General features: G+C 38.9%; 1 protein-coding gene across 7 annotated transcripts in view; it reads right to left on the bottom strand.

Moving 5' to 3' along the window:
- Window positions 1-11,997, bottom strand: part of Gria2 (glutamate ionotropic receptor AMPA type subunit 2) — a 132,197-nt gene extending 120,200 nt beyond the window's left edge. For 5 of the 7 annotated variants that reach the window (XR_005879509.1, XM_013117780.3, XM_013117779.3 and 2 more), the window contains exons 1-2: window positions 11,497-11,995; window positions 10,837-10,977 (exon numbers count right to left, since the gene is read on the bottom strand). Coding sequence is in view for 6 of the 7 variants with exons in the window: in XM_013117780.3 (XP_012973234.1) it covers window positions 10,837-10,977; window positions 11,497-11,584 (229 nt within the window). In the remaining variant the exon portion in view is untranslated. Of the gene's footprint in view, window positions 1-10,836; window positions 10,978-11,496 lie in introns of all 7 variants that reach the window. The other 2 variants (XM_005076146.4, XM_040752611.1) reach the window with 2 other exon arrangements.
- Window positions 11,998-13,224: the final 1,227 nt, after the last annotated feature.

Genomic DNA, 13,224 nt, shown 5'->3' with positions numbered 1-13,224 from the left:
CACATAAGCAGGGTTGACTTGGCTCTCTGCAGGCTGGCACTTCCCTTCTATGCTCTGTATTCTGCTTTAGGCTTGATTCCAAAGTCATGAATTACAACCCTTCTTATAAATACATGGATTTGTCTTAACAGAGGAATTTGCCTAAAATTCTAACTATACTACATTATAGTGATATAGCTGCTGTCTGTAATATAAAGCAACATCAAAATGAAAGTCTTGGAGAAAGAGGCAATGACTGACTAGTCTAGAAACTTCACAAAACTTAGCTACCTATGACACTGCCATTTTCACTCATCACTGTGACCAAGCTTCCAACCTGGACTTCCAATCTAGGTTTTCCAAAGCAAGTAATTTCTACTCAAGTAGTCTTTTGAATTTTTTAAGCATTCCACAGATTTCAGTAGATAGAATCCACTAATGCATGCTGTGGAAAGAACATGACAAAGGACTCGCTAGCCATCAACAACCTACAGACTGCTGATCTCGAGGAAAGCTCAAAATGAATCTGACTTGCATCTACTAACTTTCTGTTAATGGGAAACTAACACCTTTGTTACTTGTCAGCGATTGCACTAATGATGGAAGGGTAAATGAATAGTGTCAAATTACAATTGAACCAGTGCACAGTTTTCTGTTCTTTCTACTTATCTATCGAAACAAAGAGGGATGTGTGGGCACAGGACATGCCAACATTTTCCCAGAATAGACATACTCACCAGTTTCCTTAAAATGACAAAACAATGCAATCTTTGCTTCTGATACAATGCACTCATTTGTAACAAATTCATCTGGGCATTCATTTTATCATTGAATATCCTTAATAGTGTTATCAAGTGTAGTAAGGGAATTGACCCTTACCTTACACAGAAAAATATCGTATATTGCACCATGAAACTGCTAATTATATTCAAATCTATTTTTGCCTAAATTCAAAGTCTTTGACTCTACAGACTTCCTTTCATTTAAGCAAATATAATGTAATTAATTAAATAAGATAAAGATTGGGAATCTATGATCTTCCTTATTTTGCAAACTGTGAGGACATCTTAATCTTATGTTAGAAAGATATACTAAAAATAATGGGTTTTCAAGATTCTGATAGTAATCTACACTTTGGAGTGGTTTCTATGGTTGATTTTGTTATTTCTCGTTGTCAATATGAAACATTTGTTCTGGTTGGGTATCCAAGCTGTATAAAAAGATAGCAATATGACATTATATGTTTCTACTTATCTTAGCAGTTGGTCATCAAAGATATTCACTACAGGAAATAATAATAAAAGTTTGCTATTTTGATATGTTCAACCAAATTCAGCCCTTGAGGGTTTTTGAATGAATCTTTCAAATAAATCCTGTAATGAATGGTGGCCTTCTACAGAACTGCAAATTGAGTCAACAGAAAGCAACTTTTCAGTGTCTACCCCCAGCCACAGAACTAGAATGCAGTCTCATGTGTCTGGGCATTAAGATTGTGAATTAAAGGAAGAGTTTGTTCTCAATTTTCACAAAAGAAACCCTTCCTCAATCTTCATTAAGATGACAGCTCAGACTTGCTTCTCAGATAGAAACCTCAAGATTTTATGAACTTTTCTTACAAAGAAGTAAAATGATATGTTTTCTTGATAATTCTTGAATTATGTCCTATAATCCTAAAATATTCTCTTTTTATGTAAAACATTAATGACACTGTAAATTAAAGAATGAAATTCTATAAAAGAATGAGTTCAATTATGAATATTGAAATAGCTAAGAGGTTATAAAGCAATCTCACCATCTTTCACATAAATTAAAAGAAGACAGGAATTATCATTTCACAAAATGTGAAATACATTTCAAAAAAAGAAGACAATATGAGTGAAAAATTGTGATATAACACAAACTGTACTTATAAAGAACAACTAATGAATATCTCTCTCTCTCTCTCTCACACACGCACACACACACAAATACACTCTAATACAATCTCTAAATGTACCACTTTTCTTTGCCAATGTCTCATATACAAAGGAAGTACTATTATAGAAACTATTTCTGTGATATTTGGATTACAGCAAATGAATAGCTCCATTAAATACATGTAATTCACAGCAAATAGCAGACACAAAGCTTTTGATAATTATGTCTACATTGTTTCAAATTAGCACCGTGAAAATCCATTTAAAAATGTCTTTAAGCAGATTGACCAAATTCCATAGTGCAATCTTATTTTTCCATAATGAAATCATTTGTTGCATTCTCCTAAAAGGTCTCCTTCATATAATTATCTTAAAGTTGGCTTTGTTTGTAGCAGGTTAACATGACCTCACGCCACTGATTGGGAGGCTGAGGCAAGAAGATGCCAAGGTTGAGGCCAGCCTGGCCTTATTATCAAGACACTGACTCAAATAAATAATAATTTTACATGACCCAAAACATTGGAGAATTGTCAATAATTTTATTAAATAGTCTTATGACATTAGAATTTTAACTGTTACTAGAATTATTTAAAATATCTTTCCATTTAAAAAATCCTCATTGTTATATTTTGTAATTATTCAAAATACCTTTGTCTATTTAATGGCTAGATTGTTGCTAAGTAAATTGTGAATGTTAAGTAACCTGAAATGCCTCATTAGTGTTAACATAAACTGAACTTTAGACGTGTTCTTCTGAGGTAAGCCCCACTGGCATTTATCTACCAGCCGTGGGATTGCTGCACCTGATGAGCCCATGATGCCACATTGCCTAAAACATGATGCTCTCAAAAACTTTTCTGCTGCAGCCTCATCCTCAGTTTTCAAGGACAACTATTTCCCATCCCAGAGTAATAAAGCACCTCAATGTTGTGGTTTGTTTTGAAGAGATAAACCCACCACCTCATCAGCTTATTTCCCTCTAGACATAGAAAGTCATTTCTACATCCTATCAAAATTAATACCGCAATAAGAATTCACTCTTTCGTTAAAGTAAAAGGCCAGTTCAGAAGATTCACTGTGGAAAAGTCCCAAGAGAGGCCAGCATCAAGTCAAAGCAAAGATTAAGCAAGCAAAGAGGGAGGGAAGAAATGAGTGCAGAGAGTTCATTCCTACAGCCCTGCCTGGTAATGACGTTCTAGTGCACAGAGGTGTGTCTTCTTTCTCTTCATGGTCTTTAAATCCGGTATTGGCAATATGCATCAGAGGTTACATTTATTTCTTGGGAAATGTTTGTTTCACCATCACTATACTACTCAGATGTAGGAAATGATGTCTATATAATAACATGCTTGATATTGTCACAGAAGCGACGGGAGTGATGCTAGAGGGGTGAAACAGACACTAATCTGGAAAGAGAACTCTGGCAAAGGGTTAACATCAGCCATAAAGACTGATAGGCCAAAGGAATATCTGCTTACATCAAATTATATAACCCAGACTTCCATTCTGAACATAGAAATGAATGATCTATTCCATATTCATTTATGTAAATGAAGGATTATGTAAGAAACTTATATATTTTTGTTAAAACCCATGGGTGGTCCTTGGGTTGTGTAAATCTATTTGTTTCATGTCTATCAGTAGAATCTGGGTGTTTAGAAAAAATAGACTAAATATTTATAGTGCAGGGATATTTTCTGAAGCTTACTGAGCCACAGAAGGGTCAAAACTTTTGAAATTAATCTTACATGAGGGGAAAAGGGAAGCCCTATTCACATAACGCTAGACAGACAAAAATTTAGGACATACCTCAGTTCAACCTAGTTTGTACTCATATTTTGAATATCGAAATAACTACAAAAATGAAGAATTTAATGGTGTATAGGGCTAAATAGATTACATAAAGCTAAAAAGTAAATTTTTGAAGAAGACTCAAAATAGTAAACTTAATAAAAAATAAGCATTGCTTTTGACACAGAGATGACATATTTTTAGATTTAAAGGTGTAGAAACATGAAAATATCTTAAGAAACTCTTTACTTATGAAATTCTTTCTAAAATTGCCCTAGCATTTCTTAATGCTACTGGTTCTATTCAGCTGAAGGCAATTATAAATTTCAGCATACTAAATCCTAGAGCTGTCCTTAGCTTTAATCTGTAAATTAGAAGTAAGCACTTTAGACTGTTTACCTAATTAATATGCTAATGTTAAAATGAAATATAACAGTAAGTTAATATACCCCAAAGAATTATCAATATAAATAAAATAAGAAGCAAAATTATTAGAATAAAACTTAAAGGTAAACTATATGCACCAAAGAAAACAAAAGGCATGTCCACAAAGTAATCACAATACAGACATGTACACACCACACACACACACACACACACACACACACACACACACACACACACACACACACACACACACACACACAATGCAAACAGAGCAAGTGGTCCAGAAAAAGTAATTGTGCCCAAGAATATCTCATTTCTAAATGTTCTCTAAATAACACAAATTTTTAATCCTGGACATTTCTCTTAATATTTTTCTGTGTAATATCATAGATACTATTGTATAAAGAGTTACAAAGATATATAAGAAAACATCCATTTTCTTTGAAATTAGTAAATCCTCTTTTAAAAAACCTTATATTTGCAAGAAACTTTAAATACATGATAATTTTGAAATGTTAACTTTGAGTTCAAAAGCTCATTTTCCAATTTTGTGGAGAAGGCATAGCAATAAGAAGTTTGATAATTATTATACTCACTTGAGATAACCTCAGAAATTTTGTCTAAAAATTGTCAGTAAATAATATTTAATTTTTCAACTGAATCCATGAAATCTCCAATGGAATCCAGTAAAAGGAAATTAAGTCAATGAACGACTCTAATACAAGATTAGAAGATGCGAAAAAAAATAGAATAGTTCCTCATCTTAATTTAGAGTTTATGCCCTGTACTAGAATGTGCCCTTTGAGTAACTATGTCTGCTGAGTTTCCTTACAGTGTCTGAAACACAGGAATAATTGGCAAACAGCTGCTCTTTTCCTTACAGTTGTCAAGGCTACAGGCTGTTTGGAAGTTTGGAGGGATTCTTCCACTAGATGCCAAGAGGACCAGAGAGCTGCAAGAATCAGCATCCACTTGTCACAGTGTGACAGTACGGTAGCCGGCCCTTAACATGTTTGCTTAAAAGAGAAAACCCCCCTGAGTTTTGAGTCAGCAGACTGAAGCAGCTAGGTATCAAACGGAAATCAATATAGATGAATGCTATAGTTTCAATCACAATTTTTATTTACATTCTTAGTCTCGGTCAGCCCAAAATAAAGTTATTTCAACCAATTGCAGCCTGATTTCTGTTTGCTGCACTCCAATTTTCTTGAAATACTTTTGATAAGTGAAGGACAAAAGTTTCAGTACAAATAAATCAACAAAAATTCATCTGATGTAAATAGGTTATTTCTTTCTTCTAATATTTTAGTTGGATATAATAATATTTAAGAGGCCAATAAGGTATTCTTCCTAGCTTGTGTCTATTTTCTTTGCACCATGATTTGTTATCATAACACCAGCCAACTTAGTTCTGGTTGCTTTAAAATATTGTATATTAAATTTAGTAATTGTAGCTGTTAGTGCATTTCTCAAGAAAAATATGTATTTGTGATGGTCTAGGTAATTAATTACTATGTACATCCTAAAATTAAAATTATAGATATACACAAATGCCCCAAACATGTGATTCCTCTCATGTAATAAAGGCAAGCATCAAATAATTTGATGAACATAGATACACAATCTCAATAATGCAGATTAAAATCTTGAGATGCAAAGACGCTTCAGAACCAATATCATGTAAATATGAGGTGGAAAAATCTGGCATACATACACACACACACACACACACACACACATACATAGGTACTTGTAAAAATGATTTTAGAATTCCTTCTTTTAAGATATTTTTGTAATTATTGCAATTTCTAAATATCTTTTAGAATTAAGTTTACAAAACTGAATAGAATTTTCTTTTTAAAAGTATGTGTTTATTGAAGTAGTGAATGTTATTTTGAAACACAGCATTGTAGTTAATTTTCCCCATTTATATTTAATTTACACTTTTGTTTCTCCACATAAATTCATCTCTGGGGTCTTAGAAGGTATTCTTTGTGCTCAAGAATTTTGTGGAGCACAATCTTCTCTACAACATCTCCATCTGCTGGCTTACAGAAAAAGTCAAATTTTAATTGCCATTTCTTTAAATGTGATTTTCAAAATTTTCTAATGTTGCTTTGTAGAATTAAAATATAAAATTATTAAATTATTGTCAGCTAGACAAATGGTTATTTGCCATAATCATTCTTTAGAATAAATAGAAACAGGTTCTTATGCACAAATGTAATATTTGCTCTTTAATCTTCAAGCCCTAGGACATCAGATACTTATGTGTATAAACTATTTAGAAAGTTCCAATGTTTTTCTAATTATTGCGACATGAAATTTTACTAAATTTTGCTAAAATTTTAATATGTGATAACTTAATATTTTCTGTAAAATCCCTGTTGGTTTTGTTAGCTATAGAAACACCAATATCAACTTACTATAATCTCAAAAATTGAGATATTTTCTACAGAGGCAGGTGGATCTCTGTGAGTTTGCAGTCTGGTCTGCAAGAGATATTTCCTATGACCATGATAAATTACTTGTGAAGAACTACTAGAGTCTCCTTCCATACTTATACTAAGTTGCTCAGACAAGCCTTCAGAGACTGCTCCCTACTAAAAGCAAGGCATTTCCAAGGCTTTCATTACAATTAGAAAGACCATTGAGGTAAATAATCAGAAAACAATTGTGATTTGGAACTTGTTCTTTTATTCTCTGACCACTGAAAGGCACTGGGGAAATGGCTTTGGGTGAACAAATGAATGAATTTAGAGACCCCTCACTGCTTTCAAATGCTGTTCTGATGGTAATCTCAATTTTCTATCTTTTTTTATCCCTTGAATTCTCTCATCATGAAGGCATGTTTAAGCATTCTTTTAAAAATTTTTCTTAGTACCAGTTCTAGACAAAAGGAAATGAAAGGAAGTGGGAAAGAGAACTGAAGGGTGTGGATAAGAGAGAGAGAGAGAGAGAGAGAGAGAGAGAGAGAGAGAGAGAGAGAGAGAGAGAGAGAGAGAGAGAGAGAGAGAGAGAGAGAGAGAGAGAGAAGATGGAAGGAAGGAAGGAAGGAAGGAAGGAAGGAAGGAAAAAGAAAAGAACTAAACACAGACAGATACTGAAAATCTATCTTTAAATCCTCTGGTATCCATGGAAACAAATAGGAACAAGCAGGTACCTTCATTATCCGTTTTGACTGAGAAGGTGTGGGAGCTGAGTGCAGCAGAGCACATTCCTGATCAGAATAGAATGACTCCCTTTCACTTAACTCAAACCATTCAGTAGATTTACTTAGCTCTTTAACTCCATGTCAGCCTCAACATTCCTGGGTAAGTACATCCATCTCACAAATACAGCTAAATTGCTAAACAGACCCTTGAATCTGTCAATATGACACCACTTAGTGCTAATGTTTTGCTTTCTTGGCGAATAAATTCAATGCTGTTGATTATTTTCTTGCATTAACTAAAATAAGGAATAAGCTACATCAGAAGCAATGACTGGTGATTTTTTTTTTTTTTTTTTTTGGTTTTTACGAGACAGGGTTTCTCTATTGTTTTGGAGGCTGTCGGTCCAGCCTGGCCTCGAACTCTGAGAGATCCCCCTGCCTCTGCCTCCCAAGTGCTGGGATTAAAGGCGTGTGCCACCAACGCCCGGCTGACTGGTGATTCTTGTAAGCCCACATTGGTATTAGAGGAGACCTTCTTACTTTTCTGGAGAAAGTGTGGGAAAGACATTTGGATCTTTTCTGTGGATGTTCTTAATGCTGTTGCATCCTTTCTATGAAAGGACCTGACTAAATACGGCAAGCAAACAGATTATCCACACTGAAGTAAAACCCATAGCAGAATTTAAATGATCTTGTTTAGCTTCATACATCTGACAGCAGAGACTCGCGCCATTTAACTGCGCAAGTTGTGATTGCTTGCTAGTGCGTCACACAAAACCCTCCCAATTCTTTCTTCCCTTTAAAGAGTTAAATTCATTTTACAATTTCTGCTGTCCTTCGCAATAGAAAAAGAAAGAAAAGAAAAAGGAAAAAGGAACAAATGATTCAAAATTTCACTTTGCAGTTTTTGAAATTTCCAAAGGGATAAAAATAAAATTTTAAATGTGTAAATTGGCTTGGCAGAATCTACTAGCCAATGTGGACTCTAGAAAATTCTGTCTACAGGGGTCGTTTCTGTAATGGCACCATACTAGCCGTATGTGGCTGTCAGTAAGTTTACTGCATAGGGGCGGCAAAAGTCAAGGTGCAGGACTCTCCTGGTGACATCTTTTTGCTTCGCTCTTCCGTGTTGTTTTGGCGCCTGATGTAATGGTCTGTGGGTGTGGTAGATCTGGGAAAGTACATTTTCAAATTTTTGCTTCAGTTTTTTTTTTTTAAGAAAAGGAAGAAATCTATAGAAAAATGAAGACTTGAATATACTGGTTTCTCAGAACTACGGTCTGATGTATGAAATTCAGCATGAAAACTGCATTCATTCCATTTGTATATATCCTTACCAAGTATGTCAGTTCAATTCAGTTTATACTAGAAGTAAACCCGTTCAAGAACACTTGAGGATACACGGCACACAAACTAAAACCTCTGACCCTTAAAGAGATCTGGTACAGTGGCTCAACACCTGTTGGAATCGAGAAACACTCATTCAGTTTGGTTGATGTATCTGTTATTTTCACAGTAAGTTCATCTCATTATTTTTATCAATAATCAACCTCTCAATTATTAACTTCTTTCACAATGTCTTGGAATATTTCAGAATCTATGTACACACCTACTTTGCAATGCATTGCGACATACAAAAACAGTTGGTTAAAATACGTATCAAACTATAACTCACAAGAAGCAGAAACTTCTTGATGACACATGAACAGTCTAATTCAGTAGGCAAATAGGTCAACTATGGACACCTTTGACATTTACTTAAAACACTTTCTTTGTACCTGTTATGTAATAGCATTTATTGCATTTTGGTACCCTTAGGTGACATATGACATTTTAATTTCTTATTCACTTATTTATTTGGAGGGGGCATGTGGAGGTCAGAAGACAACTTTCAGGAGTCGGTTCTCCCTAATGTCAGGTACCCAGGGAGTAAACTCAGGTGGTCGGGCTTAATGGAAAATGCTTATATCCACTGAGCCACCTGGTGTCCCTTCTATGAACAAATTCTCTATCTGTCATTTCTGTCTCTAACTCTGTCTCTCTGTCAATTCTATTTCTATTGCAATCTGTCTCTTTCCTTGGCATTCACATTTTAAGAAAACAATCTTCTTAAATTGATCTTGCAGTAAAGCTAGAATTTTGGTCATGTAAATAACCACAATCACATTATCATCCTAAGCATTTTTTTTCATTTATCCGGGGGCAGGAGCTGCAACCTGGCTGCTAAAGTCCCTGGTGTTACAGAGCTACAGAATACAGGACAGGCTTCTCAGTGGGTCATGAGTGGGATGACAGCCGACTGTGGGAATACTGCCTTGGGCATTTCCTCTGGTGATTTTCTGCTCTATCTGCTACACGGGAGTCAAAGTGGGGGGGTGAGCAACCTGCAAATCATCCCCAAACTGATATCTATGGAATGGAAGCTGAGAACATCAAGGCAGGAAACATCTGCCAGCCTGGAGGCCGGAAATGGTGGCGTAGCAGTTGGGAGCACGGTGGATGCTGCCTCAGCGCTGGGACCTGGCCATCGGCCTCGGGCGACCTCACACTTGCAGGAGACTGGGCTCTGATCATTCTGCCCGAAGCGAGTTCCAGAGTCCTGCACAGAGCACAGGTGCTGACACTGAATACTGCAAAGGCTAAAATGGCTGTTCTGCGAATTCTTCAGATTTTAAAACTCAGCCGGATGCAATCGCTTCCGAGTCATGCTCATTCTCCAGTCGCCTTTGCCTGAGCCTCTAACCCGGGAACAAAGCACGCACGGCCAGCGAGCTCTCTGGCTGTCCTAGGCTCCACTTACGCAGGAGCTTCAGTGAGCTGAAAACGGACCTAGCTTCTGGTCCTCGCCTTTCTCATCCCCGTTCTGCTGGTGACCTGGTTTTGGTTTGTATCCCCGAAGCTGGTAGACATCCCCATCACTGCCGGCATCCCCCACTGCCGGCATTCTCATGCCTTCTGAGTCCCTATCGGCTTAACATCCCTTCCCCCTCAGGCTCACACCAGTCAGCCAGGGCCTGTGTCAGCCTCGTGCCCGCGCCCCTCGGGTGGGCATTATGTAACAGCCCCGGGCCCAACTTCACAACCATTGTAACAACTTGTCCGGTGAAAAAGAAGGACGTGGTGCTCACGGGGACTGTAGGTTAGAGTTGCTCTGCCAGGCTACAGGAGGAAGGCAGTCCCCCGTGGGATCTGTCCAACAGTCCCACAGCGCGCCCTGGGGAACAACGTGTTCTCTGTTGGTAGGGTGCCAACAGGCGCGCTAGAGGGGGTTGGGACAGTCTCTTTGCAGGCGCTAGAATCAAGCAAGAACCCCCTGAACACGAGAAAGACCTGTCCGAGTCTACCCTCCACCCCAGTTTCGCAGTGCATGCACCAGCACACTGTTTAGTGCCTTTTGCCCCCTCTTTATTGACCGCGGGCCAGTGGGGGTCCCTGAGATTACAGCCGCCTTCTCTCTGCACCCTCACACGCACGCGCGTGTGCAGTCACTCCCACCCACACATGACAGGCCAGCAACACACACACACACACACACAGCATCTCACACTAGCATTCACTAGCTTGCTTTCCCTGTGTAGCACTGGAAAGACATGAATATTCATTACTTACATGCATTGGTGACTGCGAAACTGTTGGCTACCTCCAAATTGTCGATGTGGGGTGTCAGTCTGAACTCCGAAGTGGAAAACTGAACCATCCCTACCCGAAATGCACTGTATTCTTGATCAGCACCCCTTGGAAATAGCCCCCCTGCAAAGAATAAACAGCAAGCAAGAGAACCATGTCAGAGCCCTGGAGAAATAAGAGTGGAGCTGCTAGTACCAAGCAACCCTGGAGTCTCTATTCACACTATTCACACGAACCGCCGGAATAAACATAATCACCGAGTTGGGCAGCAAGGGTAGGACAACCAAACGGTGGTCAACGGGTCTAGGAACGGAAGAGAGTCTGTGGGTCAGAAATGCTCTCCTTCTTAATCGTAAGCTTTGCGTTCATACCCCCAGAAAATCTGAGCACACTAGAGAAAGGCAGAAGTAACGCACTCGGGGATCATAAAACGAACAGATCTTTCCCTCTATTGTGTCAAAAGGCATAGTCATTTCTTTTTGCTTCAGCCTAAGACAATCATGTATATTCTAGGTAGTTTAAATCTGGAATGCAGTCAAGGTATGACATAAGTCTACATGACATGAATTAATTTGCCCACCGTGAACAAAGATTCCCAACAAATTATTCACAATTCAAAGGCATAACACAAAAGGTACCTACCTATCTGTATGCTGTTAGAAGAGACACCGAAAATCAGTCCCCATAAAACAGGAGAAAGGAGGACAGAAATATGCATAATCTTTTGCATTTCCAAGAAAAGTAGAGCATCCACAAAATACCCCCTCTTTTCCCTTTTCCTCCTCTTCCTTCTTTGGCCGTTTTCCTCAACAAATTAGATCCTCTGCATTCTGAGGTCGGAATTTAGCAAGGAGCTGCTAAAAACATGAAGCGGAGGCAGACGAATCCTTATTTCCCAGGTCTTGCTGGTTGCTGTTAATGCCTTGCGTCCTGTCCCCTCTCCTGAAGTCCCGAGGACTGGCTGAATGCAGTTTCAGCTGAGCTGCCACTGTGGTCCCGGTGTCTGGGAATATTCAGCACCCTCCCATGCACTCACACAATCACCCTCTCTCGAGCTCTCTTCTCCCTCTCTCCTCTCTCACACGCGCGCGCGCGCACACACACTCATACACACACATACACATGCACACACACGCACGCACACACACACACACACACACACACACACAGGAAAGTCACAGAGAGGGGCAGGCAGTCCCGGACGCGCGTGCGCGACTCGTGGCAGGCGGCGGGATCGCGCACCCACCCCTCCCCCGCACAACGCCCCGCACCCAGCACAGCTCTGGCAGCTCCTGCCAGAGGTGCCGAAAAGGAGAGGCTCAAAAGCGGGCAGTCTGGTGCTTTTTAGAGACCTCCAGCCTTGCGCATCTGAATTTTAGCACCGAGGACAGCGCTTCGGTCGGTGCACTGGCTGAGGTTGCTGCAGAGATGCTCCAGCCAGTTCCAAATGCTGCAAAACTGATTTCCGGTTGCTATGCCTAGGAAGCCGAACTGCTAATTGCTGTTGCCGGTGGAGCTTTCTTCTATCGGGCCCTGTTGTTTTACATTAATAAAAAACGATTATGATTTGATCGCCTGAAAATCCACTTAGCAATATTGACACACTGTCCTCTTCCTTACCTGACCCAGCAGAAAAGCAAACAAGACACTCCCTGAAGATACCAAAATTGTGAACTTTGGCTTTATGTGATGTAGGGATGTAGTTAAGAATAGAATTTTGGGTTTCCCCAAAAGATGACAAAAAAAAAATGTAGCCGGATTGAACCTTTAACGGGCTTTGTATGTATGTCCCTTTGGAGTATGTCCTCTTAGGTGGTGGTATGGTTTGTTCAAGCCACACTGCCTGTGGATTGCTCTTGTACTTCACTGCAGCCTCCCTGGTACTGTAGGGTCATATGGACTTAGCTCTTAGATGTCCCTTCTTTATGTGAATTGAAAGGAATCGTAGTTTCCTGGGAGGGGAAAAAATAGACCAAGCTAGTCTAGAAAGGCTGCAAGGTTGCAAAACCTTTCTAGACACTTAGTTACAAACCGGATACCCCCTCACATTTTCAGCTTATGCTGAAAAAAAAATCATCGTTGCATCATGGAAAGAGGTCACCTCACTACAGCAAGCCTGCTTGAGCCTCTGAGAAATAAAGAAGAGGTTAGAAATCAAAGTCTGTGAGAATGAGGTCAGTAGAGAATAGTGGAGATTGTGTATGTCTGTGAAATCCATATTCCACATGCTGCTGCATGTCAAGCCATCTCTATCTACCTTCTATGGCAATTGTCTCTGTTGCCTCAGAAGTTCTTCACCAAATTACATGTGTTTTGTTTTAAATAGAGAAATGAAGACTCAGCCCAAAAACAAACAAACTAACTAACAAA

The sequence above is a fragment of the Mesocricetus auratus genome, unplaced genomic scaffold, assembly GCF_017639785.1.
Source record: "Mesocricetus auratus isolate SY011 unplaced genomic scaffold, BCM_Maur_2.0 Super-Scaffold_100009, whole genome shotgun sequence".
Classification (NCBI taxonomy): domain Eukaryota; kingdom Metazoa; phylum Chordata; class Mammalia; order Rodentia; family Cricetidae; genus Mesocricetus; species Mesocricetus auratus.
The sequence above is the reverse complement of the archived record's forward strand: the minus strand, read 5'-3'. Positions and strand labels throughout refer to the sequence as shown.